This window comes from Parasteatoda tepidariorum, chromosome 3 (genome assembly GCF_982258835.1).
Source record: "Parasteatoda tepidariorum strain Cologne lab strain chromosome 3, Ptep-v5.0, whole genome shotgun sequence".
NCBI classification, from domain to species: domain Eukaryota; kingdom Metazoa; phylum Arthropoda; class Arachnida; order Araneae; family Theridiidae; genus Parasteatoda; species Parasteatoda tepidariorum.
Window position 1 is genome coordinate 86,250,569 of NC_141757.1, and position 25,411 is coordinate 86,275,979.

At 28.8% G+C, this 25,411-nt stretch overlaps 3 protein-coding genes across 3 annotated transcripts in view; 2 read left to right on the plus strand and 1 right to left on the minus strand.

Annotated features, from left to right (window-relative positions):
* Positions 1-6,144, minus strand: part of LOC107444403 (uncharacterized) — a 38,249-nt gene extending 32,105 nt beyond the window's left edge. Inside the window, exons 1-2 of the mRNA XM_016058528.5 lie at positions 6,017-6,144; positions 3,562-3,668 (exon numbers count right to left, since the gene is read on the minus strand). Of these exons, the coding sequence (XP_015914014.2) occupies positions 3,562-3,631 (70 nt within the window). The 5' untranslated portion in view covers positions 3,632-3,668; positions 6,017-6,144. The remainder of the gene's footprint in view (positions 1-3,561; positions 3,669-6,016) is intronic.
* The window catches only part of LOC107437141 (uncharacterized), a 134,821-nt gene that overhangs the window by 100,844 nt on the left and 8,566 nt on the right, over positions 1-25,411 (plus strand). The window lies entirely within an intron of this gene.
* LOC107437140 (uncharacterized) lies at positions 11,440-24,426 on the plus strand. Its single transcript, XM_043051512.3, has 11 exons — positions 11,440-11,550; positions 12,866-12,986; positions 13,398-13,435; positions 13,580-13,720; positions 14,135-14,286; positions 16,775-17,033; positions 18,829-18,989; positions 20,167-20,258; positions 21,024-21,182; positions 22,706-22,775; positions 22,941-24,426. The coding sequence occupies exons 2-11, from the start codon at positions 12,909-12,911 to the stop codon at positions 23,042-23,044; spliced, it is 1,254 nt and encodes a 417-aa protein (XP_042907446.2). The 5' UTR covers positions 11,440-11,550; positions 12,866-12,908; the 3' UTR covers positions 23,045-24,426.

The following is a 25,411-nucleotide window of genomic DNA, read 5'->3' on the forward strand; positions in this document are numbered from 1 at the left end:
CAAATGTCTAAAAACAAGGTTTTCTTTCTTGGAATTATAACATCTAACCACAGTTAACGTGAAAAATTTTGCTTTTTTTTCAATCATGAAATGAAAAGCAAAATGGGGTTCAATACAAAATAAAATAATATTTTTAATTTTCTTTCTCACACTTTAATAATCGAGTCTAAATCATGAATGTTTATCATTGTGTAATCCGATGATATTTTATTACTATTATTTTATCGCGTTTTGTTTAATCTTTTCCCCCATAATTTTGAAGCTTTTTTTCATCCTTTTAAATATTTTTTTTTCTTTTCATCATACTTTCTTGCTTTAACTTTTTTTCAGCTCTTTCAGTCTCTTAAAATTTTCTTCCTTTTTCTGAAGTTAATGTAAAAGGTAATTTATTTCTTTTTATTTTGATTTGATCTTCCACTTTTATTCCTATATTTGGCCAATGTAAATGTATATTCGAAATTTTTTCTGATTTTTTAGTACTATTTCTAGAATTTCTCACTGGATAGTTGATGGGAAAAAGGTGTTTTGAAGTTTGAGGAAAATCCATCTCTCATTCACTTATATCTAGTTGGTCTTCAGTACTTACCACTTTCTGACTTTGATTACTAATGGAACGAATTGTTTTTGCAACTTACAACGCCTCAAGAGCACTTATCTCAAAATCAGATTTCAATTCAGCTGCAGTGCCAAAGTCTGACTTAACCAAATGTACTATAATTTTTGGCAAGTTGAGTCGCCAGATATTTCTATACACTAAATATTATTTCAATAAATATGACTTTTAAGATTAAAATGAATAAAGATTTTTCTTTTTACTGATATACTAGAGCTCAGGGGACAGAGCGCTCACCTCCCAATGGTTATTGTCTAGGGTGTAAAATTTATGGTGACCCAGGTTTTCTCTTAGGTTAGATATACTGTTGTTTAACAGACCTTGTTCCCAGGGCAAGGATAACCTCGTTGGCAGGGCACTGGGCTCATGTTCAAGAGGTTGAGGGTTCGATCCCAGCCGTCAGAAGACTCCCCGTGCAGTAAATGGTTACTGATACACGCTCAATCGGTCGAGTCACAAAGTCCTCCATGCACCCATAACAAATCATACCTCTTTGGGTACCAGGAGTTTCCTAGTCTTTTGGATTGATTCATAATTACAAGGATACGGAGTCGGATATTAGTAGTCGTAAACCCAAAATTGAGTCGGATGGCACAGTGGGCCAGCAACCAAGGTTTCGTGGTCAAAATTAGTATTTTGATAAAGTTTGTTTCAAAATTTGGGATTTTTTATTTAGAGGTTTTTATATGCTGGTAAATTGAATTGATAGTTGAATTTTTGAAATACACTAAAAGTACCCAAGAAAACAAAATGGCGGCTGAAATATGGCGAGCAAAAATAAAAAAAAATAATATAGTACGTTTAAATAATTAAATATACAAAACGTTTAAATAATTAAATATAGCATGAAATATTAATAATTTTCGTAATTTTATATTAAAAATGAAAAGCAAATTATATTTCCGAAATAATATTACAAAATAATGCGAATTAATTATAAAATAACGCGAAAACATGAAACAAAAATATAATTTATGTTTTTCGGTATATTTAGTCCACCTTTGCAATATGGGCAAAATGGGGCAGATTTTTTCGAAAAGAGAAACATCCAAGAAGACAACAAAGAAAAGCTAATTAAGTTTAGTTAATTACCTCGTGGAACTTTTTGGAACTAAGTTTCGAAAGTCATTCAAACATTGTAAAATGCCAAATGATAAGATATAAACTATAAGTTTGTCAAGAGTATTAACTAATCCAACAAATTGAAAAATTGTACCATAGTTTCAGACTAATTACTCTGATAAAAATGTAACAGTAAGGTGAAATTCCTATATATATTTCTGAAATAAAAATTTATAAGTTACATTAAAAAAAATTTTTTAAACATATTTTTTATTACATTGTACTCCCGTCAGTCCAAAAAGTAAATTATAATGTTTGGAATGATTATGAATTCTTAATTTGGGCACTATTAAAACTACCTAGATTTATTTTAGTTGAAAATTTAATTTTTGACTTTTGGCCAAAGATCATGATCTTCTGGCCCACAGTGGATGGTTATAAAATATAAAACTTTATTCCCAAATCCAAAGATCCAAATCCAAGGTTCTTTTAATGTGTACGAGTACAGAAACCAATTTAAACTTAATAACACCGTCAAGAGAAATTAAATTTTTTATCTCATATTATTGTTCGTTTTCTTGTTTGCTTTCTCGTATGTACTTAAATACACTATTATTTTCTTACCCTTTGCAAAGCATCGCATGAAAAAAAATTTAGTTGAAATTCCATATGCCATTAAAACAGAAAATATATAACGCTAATACAAGCTATACAAATGCAGGCAACAGTGCTAATACAAGCTACAGTCATACACCGCCAAAACCAGGGATTTAGTGAACAGTCCGTAATAGTGAGATTTTTTACTGGTTCCTTCTGAGCTCCCACCATTTAAGTAAACGTTATTTTATACTTTTATTTCATACATTTACAGTAGGAAGCTTAAAATTAGTAGTTTGAGTATTTTTTATTACATTTCTCCAACTTTGAATTTGCATAAGTTGGAGATTTAATTTTATAACTGTCGTTGAACAGCCGACCCCATGTTAAGAGTTTGCGACTGCTAATGTTCAACTTCATATCCTCGTAATTTTGAACCCAACATAGAACACAATTCCTAGATGACTACGTGAAGGGCTTTCTGATGAAACTAACTCGCATTTGCCTCCCACGGTTAACTTTACGTCACGGGGACTAACCCATGATCAGTCTACCACTGAACGTATTTTACGTCAGCAATGTGGTTGGTGCGAGCCGGATGCGGAATCTGTATCAACCTACTATCGCTGGGATTCGAACCCAGATCAACACATTGGGAGGCGAGCGCTCTATTCCCTGAGCCACCGTGGCTCAAGAAGTTGACGATTGTAAATTACTGCATTTTATTCATTTCGTCATATCTTACTCTTGCATGTTATTAGTTTTTACATTAGAGTGAACAAGTTGTTAAGCACCACATTCCTTTTTTTACCCTTAAATTACGCTTACTTTTATCTCGAAAGTGAAATCGGCATTAAATATTTTGAATTTTTTCTTTCATTTAATCAAATTGATGACCAGAAGATACTGGGTTCCTTACAAATTAATAATACGAAAGTTGACAGACCCAGCTTTAATTCGAATTGTAGTCAATCGCAAATCACTTATTTCTACCCTTAAACGAAAAAATAAAGTAATTTTCTTTTGCATTAATGTTTGATTTATAATCTATTTAATCATTTATAAGCAAGTTATGTAATATCGTAATCACAATATCCAACAATACTATTAATGCTAAAAAAATAATTAGTCAAAGAATTTGGATACAGCGAACCATTCGATTTTAGTGAACTTATGACTATGTCTACAGGAAGTTCACTATAATGGGGTTCAACTTATTCATAAATAATTTACAAATGCTTAGAAAAAATGTTTTTTTTTTCTTCTCCAAAATATTTTCTTTTACTTACGATAATTGGGGTTTAGTGCAAGGGAATCATGCACAACCAAAAAGGCCATAAGTGTCACAATAACAATCATCTTTCTTTGATTTGGAATATCTATTTATTTCAAACACCTGAAAAAAAAATGCATTTAAAACTGAGAGGAAAAATGAAAATTAACAAATAACAGATTTGTCATTTTTATTCATAAAATGTTTCATCGTGATGCATTGGAATTCAATCTTAATTTAAGGAACCTAATAAAATCATTTAAAAAAAAACTGCACTCTATTTCTGCATTACGTTTGTTCCTTCTAACCTAGTTCATTTAATAAAATTTTTGGTGGAAAAAAAGGTCGCTGAAATAAAAAACATTGGAAGAAAATCCAGATAAAGGGAACCAAGAAAAAGACTCTCCCTTCACAGAAAAAAGGCACTGGAAAAACACCGAAAAAAAGCACCGCATTCATTTTTATATAAATATTAATGTTCGATTCGATTCCGGCCGTTTAATCTAAATTTAATGTAATCAAATTATTCGAACATAATGAGATACATGCAACTGGTGTATCTCGATCCTCATTGCTTGTTGAAACGTGGCATTTATTTACGTCAGCAACTGTTCTTTCTATTCTATTTCAATTTATCAAACCCTGTCAAGTATCGATTCTCTTACGTTACACATTCTACATTCTTTCACAAATATTTCAATTCTTTCACTATATTTTTCTTACTTAACACAAAGGGACATACAAAGCCATGTAGAGCATTAACAAACTAATTATGCATCGTAGTTGCCAGGCATACAAAACAAAACTATATTACTGTTTTAATATAATATATGTAAAAAAAATAAATAATATATCCATAAAAAGATGTAGCTGGGAAAAGATGTAGTAAAAGATGTAGCTGAGAAAGAATTATATTTTAGAAATTTCGATGTTTGCTACGGAGCTGTGTTTAACTAGCTCAGAACTTAGCTCAACTTTTACACGTCATTTTGCTTATAAACGATCAGCTGGCTCTGACGTTATAGGTCAAGTGTGGGTATTCGTGATCTTCTTCTTCTTGAAGTGAAATTACCCAATTAAATATTTCGAAAAATAATCTAATCTATAAGGATTTATTTAAAGTTTGTTGAAAGTAATCTTCCCAACTTCATTTTCTTTAACAAATTGATTAGGGTTTTTTAGCTCTAAAGCTGTTCTTAATCTCACTAATAACAGTTATTTTATTTTATTGTGATTCAAAACAAACATAATTCTTTTTTAACGAGTTATTTTTTTATAAATTTTTTAAAACATTTAATGATTTTTATCGATGTTTTTAACACGTCAGACGATTAACCCTCTGAAAGATTACTGTTAGATTATAATTTATTTAAAACGATATTATTATATAATTGTATTTACAATTAAAAATAAGTATTAAAAGTTAAGTATATATAAAAAGTGATGTTATGTCTAAAAAAGGAAATATTTCATCTTTTTTGAAAATATTCATAATTTATCGCAAAATTAACCGCAATAGAGTACATTGTTAATGTAGTTTACTAATAATAGTCAGTATCTTAGTAGGCTTTGATTGTTAATAACTCAGGGCATTTTTTGTATTTGCATGGGGTGATATCATCATATTAATGGGTGATATTTTTCCAATCAATTTTATTATTATCAATTCACATCGTTACAATGAATATAACAAATTGGAGAACACATTTAAAACCAGCAGTTTTGTTGCACGGGAATTTTTAATATTTTGATTGATAAATTAAGGTTGATAATGCTACAGAGATATACAGACATAAGTGAAAAATATAGAAAAATAATTTTAAAAAAAAGTTCAGTGAACTTTAAAATAATTCTCGCATATTATACGTGTATTAATTGAATATGTATTAATAGAGTTTTTTTCCAAAAAAAATACCTTATTACTTTCAAATAGATATTTAATAAATTTGATTGGGTTGTTGAGGTTGAACTCAACAACCCAAATTAATTTGGGTGTTTAATAAATTGTTAAAGCAAGCATCGCATAACCGTTTTTTAGTAAAGTTAATTAATCAATTAATTAATAATTTCATTATTTATCCTCTATGGTATTTTTTTCAGTATTATTTTTGCTGTGATTTTTATCAAAATTAAATTTATCTTCTGAAAATGAGGTCTTACAAGATATTATTCACAATGAAATAATTGAGAGATTCTCCATTGCGTTTAGACGTGACTAAAAAATTGCGGTTTTAAATATTACAGGTATTTTAATTTTTTGCTGAACAGAAGGGGAGAGGGATGCCTCTATCAGCCAGAGGGTGTTGGTCACTTCTGCTTTAATAAACTTACAATAAATATAATTAAAACTTCAAAATGATTAGCGAGACTCATGTCATCCCTAGTTTGTTGAAACTTAATAATAAAAAATTGTTCCAATTTGAAATAAAAAATTTTTTTTTTTGCTAATTCAAAACAATATAAAAACTTACCTCTTGCAGTTAAGTTGATATTCACTAAACAGTTGAAAATGTGAGAGATTATTGTAATTATCATCACAAAGTGAGACCATATATATATAAAAGGGAAAGTGGGAAAGTTCGGCAACCCTATAAGTTGAGAGGGAGATGAAAGGTCAGATAGATTTTGTATTATTGTTTTACTGATCTAAGAATAACTGAAAGATAAAATGAATAATACCAAGAAACAGAAAAGAAAAGATATACTTTTAAGACTTCTTTCGCTTCAAAAATTATGTAGATAATATTAAAAATCGAAATTTTTATACAATCTGTATAATTTTTGAAGCAAATAAAAATTTTTAATCAAGTATAACTCAAAGGTTAATTTAGATTATGTTTTTAAACAAATTATTTTATTTTAGATTCTCAAAGGTTAATTTATTTTATGTTTTTTCTCTAAATTTATGTTTCCTTTTATGTTTTTATAAATTTTAAATATATAAAATAAGAAGTTATTTTAAATTTAATCAACTCGAATATATAAACCCATGATGGTAACTGATTTTCAGCTGCTCTAAACTTTTGTGGCCCTGGACAATTGCCTAGTTGGTCAAACCACAAATCTGTTTATGGGTAACTATTTAATAAATGTCGTGAAAAGCAAACTGCTGAATCAAAATGCTTTATTTTTATTTATTATATAAAATTCATATAGTATTTAATTTTTATTTTATTTGAAATAATGATATTTTATGACTTATTATTTCAACATAACTTCCATAGTAATATTTGCTAAAAATTATATCTTTAAAATTTTCTTATACTGTTTTCGAATTATGCAAACGAATTATTCATTATATTATGAAAATTCAATGTGTTTGAAAGTCCAAGTAAATAAATTATTTATATTTAACAATTTCCTTTAATAAGTAGAATAAATCTAGTACATATGATTTAAATTTTTTTTTTGCAAATTTTTTTTACTAGCATCTATTGTCCTCTTAACCTTCACAATTTTAGTTAAATTTCAGTTGTAAATAATTATTAATCTTTTATAGTAGTTACATTTGAACGCATTTCAATGAGGTGAACCGGGTTCGTATCCCAGTGATAACTGGTCGTTAGGAATTCCGCATCAGTGTTAAATTTTTGAAAATTTAACACTGACCAGAATCATAAATTTGCATGGTATATTAACGAACTTAAAATTAACTAATTTCTTAATGAAGAAAAAAAACCTGTTCTTCTCTGAAAAATTTTATTCTTAGTTGCCTATTTTTAGTTGTATTTAATGTAACGAATTATTAATGTAAAATTATTTTGATTATGATGACTGTTAATATCGCCAACATATTTTAAGGTTTAAAAATCGATAAATTCAAGAAATTTAAGTGTGATCTTTTTATATTGAAAATTTATAAGAAACACAGAAAATAAAGTATTGATTCTAGATGCAGTTTTAAAATTCAAAAACCAATTAATTTTTTTCTAAGCCTCAAACAGAAATATATTTTTAAAAGGATACCTCAAAAAGATTTGAAAAAGACATTTAAAATGTGCCTTAAGGCGCACGCTGTGCCTATTTTTAGTTGCATTTAATGTAATAAATTATTAATGTGAAATTATTTTGATTATGATGACTGTTAATATAGCCAACATATTTTAAGGTTTAAAAATCGATAAATTCAAGAAATTTAAGTGTGATCTTTTTATATTGAAAACTTATAAGACACGCAGAAAATAAACTATTGATTCGGAATGCAATTTTAAAATTCGAAAACCAATTAATTTTTTACTTTTTTCCTAAGCCTCAAACAGAAATACATTTTTAAAAGGATACCTCAAAAAGATTTGAAAAAGACATTTAAAATGTGCCTTCCTTAAGGCGCACGCTGTGCCTATTTTTAGTTGCATTTAATGTAACGAATTATTAATGTGAAATTATTTTGATTATGATGACTGTTAATATCGCCAACATATTTTAAGGCTTAAAAATCGATAAATTCAAAAAATTTAAGTGTGATCTTTTTATATTGAAAACTTATAAGACACGCAGAAAATAAGCTATTGATTCGGAATGCAATTTTAAAATTCGAAAACTAATTAATTTTTTACTTTTTTCCTAAGCCTCAAACAGAAATACATTTTTAAAAGGATACCTCAAAAAGATTTGAAAAAGACATTTAAAATGTGCCTTAAGGCGCACGCTGTGCCTATTTTTAGTTGCATTTAATGTAATGAATTATTAATGTGAAATTATTTTGATTATGATGAGTGTTAATATCGCCAACATATTTTAAGGTTTAAAAATCGATAAATTCAAGAAATTTAAGAGTGATCTTTTTATATTGAAAATTTATAAGAAACACAGAAAATAAACTATTGATTCTAGATGCAGTTTTAAAATTCGAAAACCAATTAATTTTTTTCTAAGCCTCAAACAGAAATATATTTTTAAAAGGATACCTCAAAAAGATTTGAAAAAGACATTTAAAATGTGCCTTAAGGCGCACGCTGTGCCTATTTTTAGTTGCATTTAATGTAATGAATTATTAATGTGAAATTATTTTGATTATGATGACTGTTAATATCGCCAACATATTTTAAGGTTTAAAAATCGATGAATTCCAGAAATTAAAATGTAATCTTTTTATGTTGAAAATTTATAAGAAACACAGAAAATAAACTTTTAATTCAAAATGTAATTTTAAAATTCAAAAATCATTTAATTTTAGATTTTTTTTTCTAAACCTCAAACAAAAATATATTTTAAAAGAGATACCGGAAAAAGATTTGAAAAGACATTTAAAAATAAACTTTTTATTTAGTAGAAAAAAACACGATAGGTCGCCAAATATGATAATTACAAGAAGGCTCTGGATTGGATGCAAAAAGTTTCAGTTTCAAAATATGAAGAATCTAAAAGTTTCAGTTTAGATATGTCCGAGGATCATTATCTTTAAAGGGGATGGGAAAGAATAAAATAAATAAATATCTAAACCAGTCAAGATGACAAGGAGTTATATTCTTAGCGACCAAGGTCATGAAATTTTTAGTATCCAGAAGGGACTATTATCTAAGCTAGTTTATTTAGAATGAAGACTGATAAGTGAAAATAATTTTCTACATGAGATTTTATTTCTATAAGAGTTGATAATAATATCACTTAATGAATTAATAAAAAAAACTATAAAAAACCAATGGGTATATTGAAATTAATTAGTCTTAGCGTATGTTCCTCATACAATTTCAATTTATAGTTTTTCTATCTTCAACATACAGTTTAACGTAGTTTTAAATGTTTAGGCTTTTACGGTTGAAGAACCCTAAATGATAGACATTCTTTTGGCGGAAACCTTTGATTAATAAATTTCATATACAGTTGTGAACTTATAAATTAACGAAAGACTATTAATTATTTTGACATTGTGTAATGATCTAAGTTTTATTAATTATTTTGAAAATATTTAGCGAATGTATGAAATTTTTTCTACATATATATCCTTTTTGAATTAGAGATTTTATTTATATAAGAGTTGATGATATCACTTAATGAATTAATAAGAAAACTATTAAAAACGAATGGGTATATTGAAATTAATTAGTCTTAGCGTATGTTCCTCATAAAATTTCAATTTATAGTTCTTCTATCTTCAACATACACCATAAAGTAGTTTTAAAGGTTTATGCTTTTACGGTTGTGGAACCGTAAATGATCGACCTTCTTTTGGAGGAAAGCGAGATTTAATTAATGAATTTCATTTACAGTTGTGAACATATAAATTAACGAAAGACTATTAATTATTTTGAAACTGTGTAATGATCTAAATTTTATTAATTATTTTGAAAATATTTAGCAAATGTATGAAATTTTTTCTTACATCTTTTATCGTTATTAGTCTTAAAATTGTTTTTTATTATTATCTTTTTTTATGTCAGAGTTATATTCTGAGGTCTGGAGCGCCATCTATAGTCGAGTTCATCGGTTACCGATTTATTTTCTGGTTGTCGAACCATAAATAATCGACCTTCTTTTGGCAGAACCCCGAGATTTAATTAAAAAATTTCATTCGCGATTATGAACATATTAATTAACGAAAAACAATTTATAATTTTAAAACTATGTAAGGACCTAAATTTTATTAATTATTTTGAGAATATTTAGTGACTAAAGGAAATTTTTTTTCTCTTATCGTTTATCAATATTAGTCTTAGAACTGAATTTTTATTTCCGACAGTTGAATTCATAGGTCTAGCGAGGCATCTATTGTATAGTTCATATATTAATTTTAGTGCATGCCTAAAGTGAAAAATGAATGAGCGGAAATATTGAATAACATAAAGAAAGAAAGAAACATTATCAGGAAAATATACTTCATTGTTGAATTTGGTTATTTTATTCGATGTGAAATGCTAATAGAATTCTTTTTAAATGCATATATATTTTTCATAATTATATTATAATTCTAAAAAAAACATCGTTTTAAAATTTCTTTTCTCACAAACATTTAAATAAAATATAATTTCATAAATAAAACAGAAATATTTTATAAGTAATGGATTATTAATTAGATATGAATTTAATTACAGGTTTCGTAATAAATGAGAATTAATCTAAAATGTGACATTTAACTTTTATTATTTTTCGACCAATTAATTCTGACTATTCTTTTTATCCACCAACAGTATTTTAGAAACTGAAAATTTTTAAATTCCATTTCCAATTTTTGAACTCTATTTCCAATCTTTAATTTTCATTTCAAATCATTAATTCCCATCCTTATTACCTACATACAGTGTTTAAAAAACTTCAAATTTTTGATTAGATGAAGCAAATCAAACGAGAAATATTTAAAAAAAAACTTAATTATAGTTTCTTGAATAATAAAGAAACTGTATTCAATAAATTCCTGTAGATTAACACAGGAAAAGTAAAATTTAATAACTGAAAGGGGTTAATAATAGTTTAAAAACTTAAAATAAATAAATATCATTAAATAAAATATGACGTTGTCAAATTCATTGTTAAGGTCAATTATTTAACGCCCCAATAATAAATTAATTATTCAATTTTTTTCTACCGTTATTATAAACTACAAGACAACTTGCATCCCACCTTTTGTATAACTAAATTATATATTGTTCAAAATAATACCAAACATACAATGTGTAAATTGATAACGAACATGTCAAAAAATTAGTTATCTAATGATAAATGAGAATTAATCTGAAATGAGACAGGCTACCTTTATTATTTTTATGTAGTCCAATTAATTCTGACCAATCTTATTACCCACACACACAGTATGCTTCATGAAGAAGAACGAGGTCATAGAATTAGGAGTTGTAGCCTTATATGTGGGTCAGTCGCAGGAAGATGTCCAAATGAGAAAAAATATGAAAATATATTAAAAACAACAAAAAAATCAAGGGATGTTAAATAATTGGGTTGAAAAAAGAAGATGAGCTCCATATAAATTATCATGCACGTAAATTTTATTTTATAGTGAAATTCGTTTGCTTTGTGAAAGGGTTAGTCTGTGATTTGTAAGGAAAGAATATAGGTAGGTTTTATTATGTGTTTTCATAAAGAAATAATTTTTTGCATTTAATAGATTTGTAGGCAATTTAAAATAAAAAAATCAGTTCTTTTAATAAAAAAAAAAGATTAATTAGAAAAGTTTTAAATCTTTTATGAAAAATAGAAAAGAAAATTAATTCTTTTAAATTCCTTGCAACATTAAAATATTTCGTAACCCTGAGAACTATTTCATTTATTTTTATATTAAATATTTTACTTCAATAATCAAATAACGAAGGACATTTTATTTAGTAAAAGTTAAATTATTACACTTTTTTAAATTAATTATTTTGTCAATCCATTTATTTGTTTCTCTTATGTGGAACCATAAACTCAGGTATTTTATGATCTACTATACATTGACAAAGAAATGTAATTTAGCATCATTTACCGTATAATTTTACGGACAAGATCCGCTTTTCAAGCAAAACGGGGAAGTTCGGTAAATTTACGTTATTGGTGTAAGGCTGTAGCGCATTGAACTGTTTTTGTTGGCTACGTCCGTTAAACATGCAGAATGTTCAAACCTATAACCTAGCTGTTTTTTCACGGTCAAATACCTTCAAATTAAAGGCAATCAGTGACTTTATGAGAGAATACTTTATTTCCTATGTTGAAATCACGATTACTAGGGGGTTATGCTTCCTGCATTCTGACGCTAGCTAACCCCAAACGATTGTTATGCGATATTATGCTTAGCGGACATAGCTCGCTCCGCTCGCTACCAGGATGGACAAATTTGAAATGTGATAAAATGCATAATTTTAATAAGTCAGATCATCTATAATAATATGAATGTTTTGTTCCTTTTTAGGACTAAAATTGAATGCAACCAAAAGGAAAAAATAACTATTTTAGCAGTTACAACTGCGAGTGTTAGCTTCAACATGACATTATTAGTATTTTCGATAACGAAAAAACACAAAAGCACATTGTTTTTCTTTCATGTAATAAACTTGTATAAAATTAGTTCTGTCTCTGTACACAACATGTAAAACGTGGCTGGGTGCTCGGCATTGACTTCGGTGGTGCTTATAATTTTTCTTTGAAGTAGTAGTATGGCAGTATTTTCTAGTAGCAGTATTTCCAAAGCTTTTAATTTTCAGTGAAAAATTATGGTAACTTAAAAACATGTTTGTAATCTAGTATAGACTAATATTTGTCCCGTATAAATATTTATCATTAACAATTATTAATATGATATATAAACTTCATATGTTTATACTTTATAATATGTAGCGTGTACTCTATATTGTTGTTGTATTATGAAATTGTTGCTAACTAATACATTAATTTAGTTTCTCCAGATCCTTGTTTTGTTTTCTCCAGATTTGATGTAAAATGAATAAAGAAAGAGTATATTTCATTTGGGAAATATGCTTTTGTCTATCACAGCTAGCAACTGGATACATATCGAAGGTAAAAAAATTAATTTAATGTTTCAATATTTTTCAAACTCATATAGAAACTGTTTTTATACTTGAAGCTAAACAAAAGAAAAAGTGCATACAAATCATTAACTTAATATTTGCAGACCCACTAGCATTCTTGAAACTCATATTTTATCAGAAAGTGCTGAAAACAATATTAAAAATAGTATTGATAAAAGCCAGTATACGATAAAATCAGTAAACGATAAAAAAAATTTTACTCAAGGGTTCGAAATCTGTGAACAAAATTTTGCTTGAACCACGTGATAGCGTCCTCGTGATAGCGTAATTATAACATCAAATTTAAGTAAAATTTTATACTTTTTTTAAAAAAAATGCTTGCGAAGGATTCCGGAATTTTCAATGTGTATTAGTAATGTGCTACTTTAATACTTTTCAGGAAGCTTTGGCACAAAGTGAAGCTAGATTTACACGAAAGTGAGTGAAATTTGAAGTTTTTGTAATGAAAAATGAAATTTTCTTTATTGTTTTTCTGTATTAATTGGTTCATAAATTTATTACGTATAGGACATAATTCTATTATGTATGTTTCTCAAACATTATCAAAATTTACCTTTCCAGACTGAGTAATAGTTATATGAAATGTGTGAGAGACTATGAAGGATATGCAACTGTTTATATGGATAGACATGCCAGGGATTATTACAACAGTGGTGCTGAGGAACAACAAACGCTCATAGACAATGAGCAGGCTTTCAAAAGGTACTGTTTTCAAACAAGTTGTAACTTCAATTATGAAACTCTTTACAATAAGAACTAGACTATTTTCAATAATTGGAGGGCTTTGGGAAACACATTAGTAAACCATATTTTTCCTCGTGTGATATTTTCAATTCAAACTGCTTCTTGGGCTCTTTAAAATTTGCGAATTTCCTCATGATAACAGCACAATGCATCGAAACATCTTATTGCCCATAGGCAGTGGCAGACGAACCTCTTTTAACTCAAGAATATCTTTTGCGTTTAGACAAGAAATAACATAATTATGTTACATGAATGAATATTATTTTAATGACTTTCAATAACTAGTAAAAATTATTTTATAAATGATAAACTAACTGTAGTGGTGAATCTTGATAATTTTAGGAGATATGTAATTTATTTATTTCTCAACAGGCTGAGAATCAGACCTCGCTTGTTTCGCAATGTCTCCAACAGGAATATGAGTGTCACTTTATTGGGACAGTCACTCAGCATACCTTTCGGAGCTTCTCCAATTGCATTCCAAAAAATGGTGCATCCCGAAGGAGAACTTGCAACTGCAAGAGGTAAGTTTATATTCTTTGTACTTTTCGATATACATGGTGGTCCTAAAACCACTTTAAATATCTATTTTTTCGTAATATTCATATAAAAATGAATTAGTGACTTGTAGAGAACACAAAAATCAATGACCAAGGAATACCTTTGGACCAAATTATCTTATGTTTACGCACTAATGTGCCTCCATGACTCAAAGCCTTATATGAGCTGAATTAATAATTGTGCTGACAAATTATCAAATCTAAAGACAAGATGAAAAGAAGTTATTAATATCAGAAGTAATTAATTAAGAATTCATTACATAAAACACAAATTTTTTTTATTACAAATGGAAAAACACACACACAATTGATTGGGTTAATTGCTGAAATCGAAGAACATTTGAGGTGTAGAATAAAGGCTGATTAAGTATGTCAAAATATATTTATTCATCGCAAAAAACGATTATTAAAGCTACAACTTCATACACACCAATTGCACTATAGAAGGATCTTTCAATATTTTATGAAAATGAAATTAAAAAAAGATTAATTTAACTTTACTCAACTCCAGGACAGGAATGAAGAATTAAACTAGATAAGACATTCACTCAAACCTCTGTTTTGCCAATATATTTGCCTACATCAACTTGTTAAATAGATTTTAAATCTGGGCGAGGTATTTAGCTACATTTTTATTAAGCATATTTCTTATATTTTTTTCGTTATTTTGTAATTCTTAAGTTTACAAAATCAATTATTGATAAATGTTTGGATATGATAGAAGAAAAAATTTCAAAAATCACTTTTTTCTGCCTTCTATATTTTAATACGAATATAATTTCCATAATCTAACAGAATTTTTCAGTAACTGTTAGATTGTTTTTTATAATTAAAAAGGCCAAAATATATATTTTTGCTTGTAGTTAGACTGGCAGTAAAATAATATATAAAAGGAACGCCGATGTTCCATCAGCGTTTAAAGGTCATCAACTTACGATGCTGGAGATTTTTCTGATAGCATTTCAATGACAGTTCTGAATTTTATTGTGTACAAGTTGTACTCATTTTGTTAATTAATATTTAGCACTATATATTCGTTTCTTCAATTAATTAAAGATATTATATGCTTTCCTCATTTCTCCATTTTTAAGACCTGATTACGAGAAATAAACTTCCCAAGCTGTAATGTATATGAGTTTGACATTTTTCAGTTAGTGATAAAGCAAATTTATATTTTACTGAGCAATCTACTGTAATCATTAGTGATGGGAGATTTTCAAGGAATGGGTCCTAATGTAGGTTGAAGATTGTCGAAATGGAATGATCTAATCCATTGCCTCATTTGTAAGTTCGATGTTCTATGAAAAGAATTGCAACACTTACTAGAAAATCTTAAAGAAACTAAGATTTCATAAACTTTTCTACAACTGATACATTTTTTAAGTGACGTTGACTACGTTACTGTATGAGTACTAGAAAACATTTTGGAATTCTAGTTTCCTAGAGATCTAGTAATTACTGCGGTTTCTTTTCACAGTTGTCTTCTACAGCAGTTGTTCCTAATTTCTTTTCAGTTATGGAATCCTAAATAATCGAATTTCTTTGCCGAAATCTCCAACCTCAAAAGAAAATTCAATAACAATTGTGAACATATTAATCAAAGAAGAATTACTAATTTAATGAGGGAAAATTAATTTTTTCATCAGTATTAGTTTTATAATTGGTTTTAATCAGACATTGAATTCGCAGGTCAAAATCGGCTTCTAGGCTAGTTTTAAATTTGTTTTTGATACATGCATTTAGCTTAAAATAAAAAAACTACGCAAATTTTCGGATTTCGTTAAAGTAAAAACGAAAAAAAAAACAGTTATAAAGGTTAAAAATGGTTAGACAAGAGGGCAAGGAGGCAGATTTCTGTATTATTGAATTTAGTTATTTCATTCTGAATCGAAATTATGATGGAAAATACTAATGCATTTTTTAATAATTTGCTTATTCCTTTACATAATTTGTTTAATATTTATGTTATTAGAAAATATCAGTATTTTTTAATTTCTTTTTTCATTGGTACTTAATTTCATAAAATAATCGGAATATAAAATAAATGTTCAGATTATTTTTTCTACAAATTACAAATCTCGTAATTACAAATTTCCAAAATCATCACAGGCCAAAAGAAAAATTCTGCTCTCCAAACCCCTATGACCCTCACACGTAACCCAAAGTTTCCACCCATCACCTATTAGGAACCGCTGTGCTATAGAATGGCAAATGCAAAAATGATGGAGAAAAGAAATAACAAATTCAAGATTCGAATTCAATATAATCACAAACGTTTACTAAACTTTACCGCCTAAACTTTGTTTCGACATTCGATTTTTTTAACAGACCATATGGACTAATTATGCCCGTTTAGCCAGTTAGTCACAATATGCTTATTTTTATCATAGTGCTATTTCCATGCACCTAACTCTATTTAATAAATAAATAAAGCTCTTCATAATTTTTGCAGCTATATCAGCACTAGGAGGAGTCATGATTTTAAGCACACTGTCCACGACATCGATGGAAGAATTGATTGACAGAACTCCTCCAGGCACTGTATTCTGGCTTCAGGTGTATATAGCTAGAGACAGAGAACGGACGAAAGCGTTGATACATCGAGCAGATATAGCAGGGATCAAGGCAATAGTTGTGACTGCTGACTCGCCAGTAAATGGCATGTGGGGAATAAATATGGTGCATAATTTAACACTGCCCAGTCATTTAGCGTATGTTTTTTACTTTCACTTTTAATTACAGTAAAATCCTTTAATACAGTAATTTCCTTTTAATTACAGTTTAATAACAGTGGTCAATTTAGACGGTTAATCTACTTATAGAGTCAGTGTATTTTATTTTTTATATCATGTTATTTTCAGACACTCCACTTCTCACACATTATCAACCAAAATAATTAAGTATAAATAAAAGTGAATAAAAATATTTTTTCAAAAATTCTATTTTAAAATCTTATTTAGCAAGAATGCATCTTGAGAAATGAATGTAATTATAGAAAGAATTACAATTTATTACGTAAATTTAATTTTAAATTTATTGGCCTCTATATATCTTGAGAAATGAGATTACAGAAAATAATTACAATTTATAAGATAAATTAAGTTTTAAATTTAAATTTATTGACCTCTGTTTTAGGAAATGAGTTTAATTACAGAAAGAATTAAAATTTATTACATAAATTTAATTTTAAATTAATTGACCTCTATATATCTTGAGAAATGAGATTTATTACAGAAAAGAATTACGATTTGTTAAATAAATTTAATTTTAAAATGATTAGTTTAAGATAAACAGACATGCATATTTTTAGGTAATAAGCTTGATTACTATTTTTAATACAATAGAATAAAAAGAATTACATGCCATTATTTTTATTTAATCATCTAAAATAAATGAAGTCATGCGTCCAAACTGAATTATTCAGAAGTCCACCATAGTTCCTTATATGGTGAACTCACAAAAAAGTTTTAGGTTAGCTTTTAAAATAATTTAACTAATTCAATTTTATGGTCAACTTATGAAGTAGCATTCAATTACACCCCATACAAATCTGACTAATTTTAGATGTCAACATACAAAATAGATAGATGGTAAGGTTACAAAAAATTCCGTCTCTTTAAATCAGATTTAATTGGATACCTGTAAGCGACATCACGCGTGATTGTCAAACCTGATTGGCTTCTAAATCGACAAATGACACGCAATGGGATACCTGCATGTGACGTAGTATGGGTATCTCGATCCTGATTGGTTATTGAAACGTGGCATTGGCTTATGTTGGCAACTGTTCTTTCCATTCTATTTCGAGTGAACAAGCCTGTCAAATATCAATTCTCTTAAGTGACATAATCTATATTCTTTCCCAAAAATTTTTTCATAAAGATTTAAATTATTTCACTAAATATTTCTCAGTTAACACATCGACAGGCACGAAGTCATGTAGAACAGAAACAAACAAATTATGCATCAAAGTGGCCAGGTACACAAAACGAAAATACATCAAGGTTGCAATAAAATACATAAACAAATAATAAATCTAATCTAACTAAAAGGCGTATACGAAAAAGAATTATAGTTCAACAAATTCGTGGTGCGGCACTGTATTCACATGATTTCGCGTTAATTAACATTCTAATTTATTTGGAGAAACTTAGCTTAATTTTAACACGATATTTTGCGTATAACTATCAGCTGGCACTGACGTCATAGGCCCCACATGTGTGGGTATCCGACATCATCTTCTTTTTGAAGTGCAAGTACCCAATTAACCTACGATGGCGTTACTTGCAGATATCCAATTCTGCGTGAACTCGGTTCGAAAAGCATATAAAACATCTTAGCAAATTTTTCTAATCATCTTAGCAGTTTTTTCTGTGAATGATAAACTTACAAGTCAATGAAAATTACGCAGAACCAAGTACAAAAATTTATTTCATTGTATAAATTATATTCTTTGATTATAGTATTTGCTCTCACCACTAATTTTTTTTGAAATAATATTTGCAGACTTCCAAATTTACAAGCTAAAAATGATGTCCATGGCTCCGGTTCAAGTTTACGAACAAAAATTGGATTTTCTCTGCTTGACCCAACGGTCACATGGAAAGATATCCAATGGATACGGACATTCACTTCTTTACCAATTGTGGTGAAAGGAGTTTTAACTGGTAACATTTTTGTAATATTGTTCGCTTTAAATATCTTTAGAGAATAATTATTCGCAGAAATACAGTACTAAATTTCTTAGATAAAAAAAAATTTCTTAAAAATAGTTATTTAATTGAAATATTTTAAACAAGTCTTACAGAATAAGTTAAATATTTATTTATTATTTTTTTTTTGCGAAAATCTTCACTGATTGTCTCACGATATTTTTAAAAAATAATTTCTGTTCCATTCAAAATGTATAATTTCATCTAATTGATGAAACACTTTTGTTTTGTTTATTTATTTTTGTCAGACATACTAATATTTGCTGTGTTTTATATTATTACACATATTATCTTTAATATAATCATAGTATATAAAATGGATTATTATATTTATATATTATCATTATATAAGCAACCAAATGTGATATAGATTCTCTTAAATTAAGCTGCAGGAATTAAAATTGGAATAAGCAAAATTAAAATTGTCTTTTGATTACTAAGTATTATGAATTTTAATAATTTTCATTCAACACTTAGTATTTCTTTTTAATACGTGCAAAATGTTTAATTTTTTTGAAGCTTCTCTAAAACTACAAGATCTAGAAAAACAATCAAATATTTTAAAACATGATATATATCACTTTGATTGAAAACAAAATGCCCCCTAAATTACATGACTGTATAGAACACACACTACCCAGCCATGACTAAGCGCATAGCTCTTTTTATCAAGCTTTATCTATTAGCAGCCATGGTATTGCAACCAAATCACGAAATTTTTATTCGGTCAGTCGACACGAGCAGCTTTTGAGGTGGTACCCCTCTCTCCAAACTTACAGACCCACAACCAATGAGAGAACTTTCAACCACAACAGATTTAATTGCACCTTGCTGAGCAAACTAGCACGATTTTTCGGATTTCAGAATCGAACTTACGACACCGGCTTTTATCAGTGGAGTGAGTAATGACTGTTAAGAACAAACAAAAAAAATTTTTAGAAGATTTTTTAAGACGATTTTTAAAGAACAAACAAAACCATTTAGTTACCGAATCATGGAACTGTGTGTTTTCTTACGGAAAAAGAGGTAGATATTATAGTTGCTCATAAGGATAGATATATCTTCAAACATTGAGTTTCTCTCTCTACATTTGTAAACTTAAACATTTGTTTTTCTGAATGTTTTATGACAGGTGAAGATGCTGCTCTGGCTGTAGAGAATGGAGCTTCAGGGATTCTCGTTTCTAATCATGGTGGACGACAGCTAGACGGTGTACCTGCAACTGTAAGTTAATGAAACATTCACCAATCACATATCACCTCCCTGAAAAAAAAATTACTACTAGGAATGAAAATAATTCCCAATGTAGTAAAAAAAATTCCATATCTAAATTTCCCAGGAGAGAAGAAAGAAAAAAGATATAAGCGGAAAAGGATATTTGTGATCGCTATAGATATTTCTAAATGATCTTACAAATTTAGTTTTATGCGCATTCAGGAACTTGACTATATTTGAGAGATTTAGCACTTCTGGCATTCTGCACATTCACGCAGGTACGTTTGCCCAAGTTCTGACGAAATCCAACATTACTATGTTGTGACTGATCTGAACAATACTTTTGTGAAGGCGCGAAATACAAAATAGATGAGCTGAATTTCTCAAATGTGTTTAAGTTAATCCATTTATTTCGTTTGATTTGAGTTATTTTTAACATTTTGCAGGGCCATTTTTTTTCAGAAAGGATATGTTAAATTATTTTGGGGATTGAGATTGATTTATAAAAAAAATCCTTCAACTTATTATTTAAAATTAATTTATTCTAAGAACATTTTTTGCGATATTGTCGGTGGGATTTTCAAAATTTTACCAACTGTAAAGAATTTGCCATAAACTTTAACTTCTGCACTTATAAATAACCGAATTTGTAAATTCTGTGTTTATGACAACAAATAAACTCGATAAGGAATAATCAAATGAATGGAGGCAAAATAGCTCAAAGTTAACCGTTGTTTGTTATTATTTAAAATTGAATATTTTTTTTTTCTCTAGCTAGATGTTTTGCCTGAAGTAGTGGATGCAGTACAGGGTAGGGCGGAGATTTATTTAGATGGAGGCATTCGCTCTGGTGGGGACGTTTTTAAAGCTCTGGCCTTAGGTGCAAAAGCCGTCTTCTTTGGTAGACCGATTATTTGGGGTCTAGTACATAGCGTGAGTAAAATTTTATAACTATATTTACCTGTGTTTAATTATTTCTGGTTACAGATTCATTCCAAAAGCGTTCTTTGGGATATAAATTGAGTCTCTGAGAACTACCAGTCTAGTTTTTGAACATCCATTTCATCAAACCACGGCTGTGCAAGTCTCGATATATGTAACTGGATCAGTTTTCTTCATTGGAAAAGAAATGGGCCTTACCCGAAAAATTAAGGAGTTTAGAAATCAGCATTGTTTAGAACAGGGATGAGCAAACTACTACCCGAGGGCCAACTCTGGCCCGCCGGAAGGTTTTATCCGGCCCGAGGATAGAATTTTAACTTGCCGATCCGTGACGAATATAAACTATATACATCAATTTTTTTGTCTACTTTGTTTAAAGCTATTTTTGTTCTTTCTTTTTAGCAAATTATTGATGACCTTTTTACTTTCTCTATTTTTCTTCTACAAAACATAAATTGATAGAAATAGGCAGCTTCAATTGGTAAAATGTTGAAAGCAAAAGTTCTTTATAGAATAGCCGTATATTGGCGCCATCTGAAGCAGTTGTTTCTAAATATGCCAAAGTTAGAGTTTTACAAACCATTACTAAAAGCTAGTTTCCCAAATTTAATATTTCATGCCAAGAAAATCAGTGCTATGTTTGCTTCATTTTATATATGTGAACAAGTGTTTTCATCTATAAACCTTTGAAAAAATCATTTCAGAAGTAGACTAACAGACAAACGTTTAGCCTTGATCATTAAAATAAGTACATCTAACTTGGAACGGCAATATAAAGAACTTTTATAAATGAAATCGCAATTTCATTCATCACATTAAATATTTAAATGAAAACTTGTATATCGTTTTTCGATTTTAGAAGTCTTTACTTGGCCCGCCAAACTTCTTTTCTTCGTTTTTTTGCCCTCGACCAAAAAAGTTTGCCCATCTTTGGTCTAGAATCTTCACATACATCTTAGAGTTCATGTTTCCGAACACAAGAACTATGGCACACCCATACCAAATTATTAAAAACAACCCACAACATGCGCTGTTCTGACTAGATCCTTAGGTGGTAGTCCTAATACTTTGTGCAAAATAGGGTATGTTCAGCTCCCCGACATGTTTCTGAACCAAACAATATGTAATACAAATGAAGGGTGTGGAACAATATTGATAAATAACACTTATACCAACATATGCCATTTTTACTCTAACATGTTTGTTAATACTTTTCAAGTTTTTTGAATTCCGATTAAATGTCAGCGGAAATAAATAAAAATATTTATTTTTAACATGGAAAATAAGGTCTTTTTCACCAAAAACGTTCTTTACGGCAACTTAAAAATTTGATTTCGATGCCAAAAAATAATGCTTTTAAAAGCGTGGCAGTTTCCTTGATAAAAACTTAATGTATTTTGTTTCTGTTGATAATGCATTGTTTTCTTAATTGTATATAACGATTTTGTAAAGGAGGGATTTGACGTTGTTTCAATATTCAAACGTAAATTATATTCATTTTTTATTTTTTTTAGGGACAAGATGGTGTCTTGAATATTTTTCAAATGATCAAAAAACAATTGGATACAACAATGGCTTTATCAGGTAAGGTATACACTTCTCGCGTCAAGTAAAATTTTAAGCTTCTTCAAAATCTACGCTAAGTTTCAAATTAAAAAGTTAATAGATGTTCTTCAATATTATTTTTTCGTGATTGATAAGTAACATGCCTTACTAATAAGTATCAAGTTAAAATTGTTTTTTTTTCAGGAGCTTCACGTTTGGAGGACATTCAAAAGTCTCATGTCATCCGAGAAGAAATTTATGGATTTTATGGAAAACAACTTGAAAAGAAAATTATTTCCAAAAAATAAAAGCAAGAAAAATAAAACATTGCGTGTGAATTTTTATAAACTATAAACAGAAATCTGAAATTCATATTGATTAGAATTTCTTGAAAGACTTGATGAGAACAATACTTAGAAAATATTTCTTCTGACTTTAAAAATAAAATATAATTAATATTTAGCACTAAAAGTGAAGTATCGAACTTAAACAATAATTAAGTTAATACTACATAACACATAATTAACCATTACATTTTATTAAATATATTTCGTATGGTCAATTAATAACAAGGCAGAGGAAGGGACAAATTCAGGCCCAAGGCCCACCAAATTTTCCAGGCCCCATACAAGACATTTTTTAAATTAAATTACTTAAGAGTGATCCTGAAAATAAAAAAGAATCTATTGAACTGCATTATTCAAGAGAAACATTCTAAGAAATTTTGAAAGCAGACAATTGAAGATTATTTTTTCTAATTTAAAGTTTATGTATCTGTAAATTAAAGCATATTATAAAACAACAAAACAATGATGTATCAAAATAAAAATAGTTAGGTGACCACAAACATTTGAAATCAGCGATTTTTGCTAAAAGTAACTAATTAGCTGAATTATTTTTTATTGTAAGCTGTAACAATTTTTATTTAGTACTTGAACCAACACTAAGCTAGTCAACCTTTACTAATTTTTGAGGCCCCTCAGGAATTGTGGTCCCTAGGCCCATGCCTATTTGGCCTAGGTGATAATCAGATCTTGGTCAGAGGACATTAAACTAAAATTATGTTATTTTAAGAATGAATGCAAATCTAAGATGTAGTAGTTGGTGTGCCGAAAAGGATACACTCACTATTTTCCATCGCTTGGAAGCATAATTCAAGCAGTGATAAATATATTGTTACCAAGTAGCTGTCAGTCCATTCATTCGTTTCTGTAAATAATAAGTAATGGAAGAAACGAAGAAGAGCAAAGCTGCTGGAAGTCCAGAAGCAGGAACTATGGATCACTGATATTTGGAAATCTGAACAAAGCTTAAAAGGCAAGGAAATTAAAACATCCCGATCGTTTTTATCATGGAATCATCCTATTGCACAACAACGCTCCTAAAGACGAGACCAAGACAATAAAGAAAATACTGCAAAAATTCAAATGGGGAGTGTCGAGCTTCACACCATTCAGTCCAAATCTGTCACCAAGTGTCTTCTACATCTTCGATAAACTCAAAACAGCAACTGCAAGGACGTTAGTTTCAAACAAACGGCATATTCAAGGTTGAAGTGCGCAAATGGTTCAAGCAGTTGCCTATGCTATTTGAACTGTTTAACGAGTATGGCATTATGGACAATCGGATTAAAACTTAGAAAATTACAGGTGATACTTTTAATACCATTGAATAAACTATATAAAAAGTCTCTTAATCTTTATTTATGGACCTAATATATTCCACAAAAAACAAAAGTTGTATTGGCGGAATTTTAAAGAAAAAAATATTGTAAATACTAAACACACAACATTTAAAAAAAAAAAATAAAATTTCAATAATTTAAAATATTGAGAATTAATTTTTCTCATGCTTATCAAGGAGAACTTTGCATAAATGAAATGACGACAAGGTACGTTTAAGCTTGCTACGATCAAACCATTCAGCTTATGTGGAAAACGAAAAAGCAGTCAGGGACAACTTAATACGCTTCAAAGTGTTTTTATTTATAGCGTTACCAAACCGCCAATGAAGGTTTTCTAAACCTCAGTTGTTGTTTTTTTAATTGTGTTATAAAATTTGAGAAACCAAAGAACATACCATCGCGATACCGACCCGGCAGCTAATTTGCAATACAGCGGCTTTTAACGACTTGCTCTCATTTTTGAAGATTTTTCTCTCGGTTGTAGTTAGTCTCAATTATATTGCAATCTTTTATTTCTTTTAAAATTTGTTACCCAAACTAAAAACGAAAAGAAAAAATCAAGAATTAAGTTTTTTTTTTCTTTAAATGTTTATTTAAGATGCCAAACAGGTATATTATTGGTTTGTTGGAATCACATACATTTGCAGGCTTGTGTGCTCAATTTAGGCTTATAAACCTTTGTAAAATAGAAGGATATATAGCTTAATAAGAAGGACAGTACGAAGATGCATCCATGGTAACAGCGGGATTTGAACCCGCTACCTCCACGCTTTGCACCGCTCGGCCAGGGAGGCCCCACCAAACGGGAGAGCTGGTCGTTAAACGCTGTATTGAGGAATCGCGACCCAGCATTCTCCTCACTTTTCAAATTATTATTGGCTTTTTTTCGAAATTAATTGGAATATTTTAGACAAAAATTCCTATTTTATCATGCAAAACATAAACAATATACACACCAAAAAATATTTTTTGAAAACATTCCTCATGTTCA

What these genes read in the sequence shown, in the direction of transcription:
- LOC107437140 (XM_043051512.3), top strand. Translation starts at nt 12,909, where the DNA reads ATGAATAAAGAAAGAGTATATTTCATTTGGGAAATATGCTTTTGTCTA. An exon ending in TTTGGGGTCTAGTACATAGC is followed by an intron (nt 21,183 to 22,705) that starts GTGAGTAAAATT and finishes TATTTTTTTTAG; the next exon opens with GGACAAGATGGTGTCTTGAA. An exon ending in TACAACAATGGCTTTATCAG is followed by an intron (nt 22,776 to 22,940) that starts GTAAGGTATACA and finishes TTTTTTTTTCAG; the next exon opens with GAGCTTCACGTTTGGAGGAC.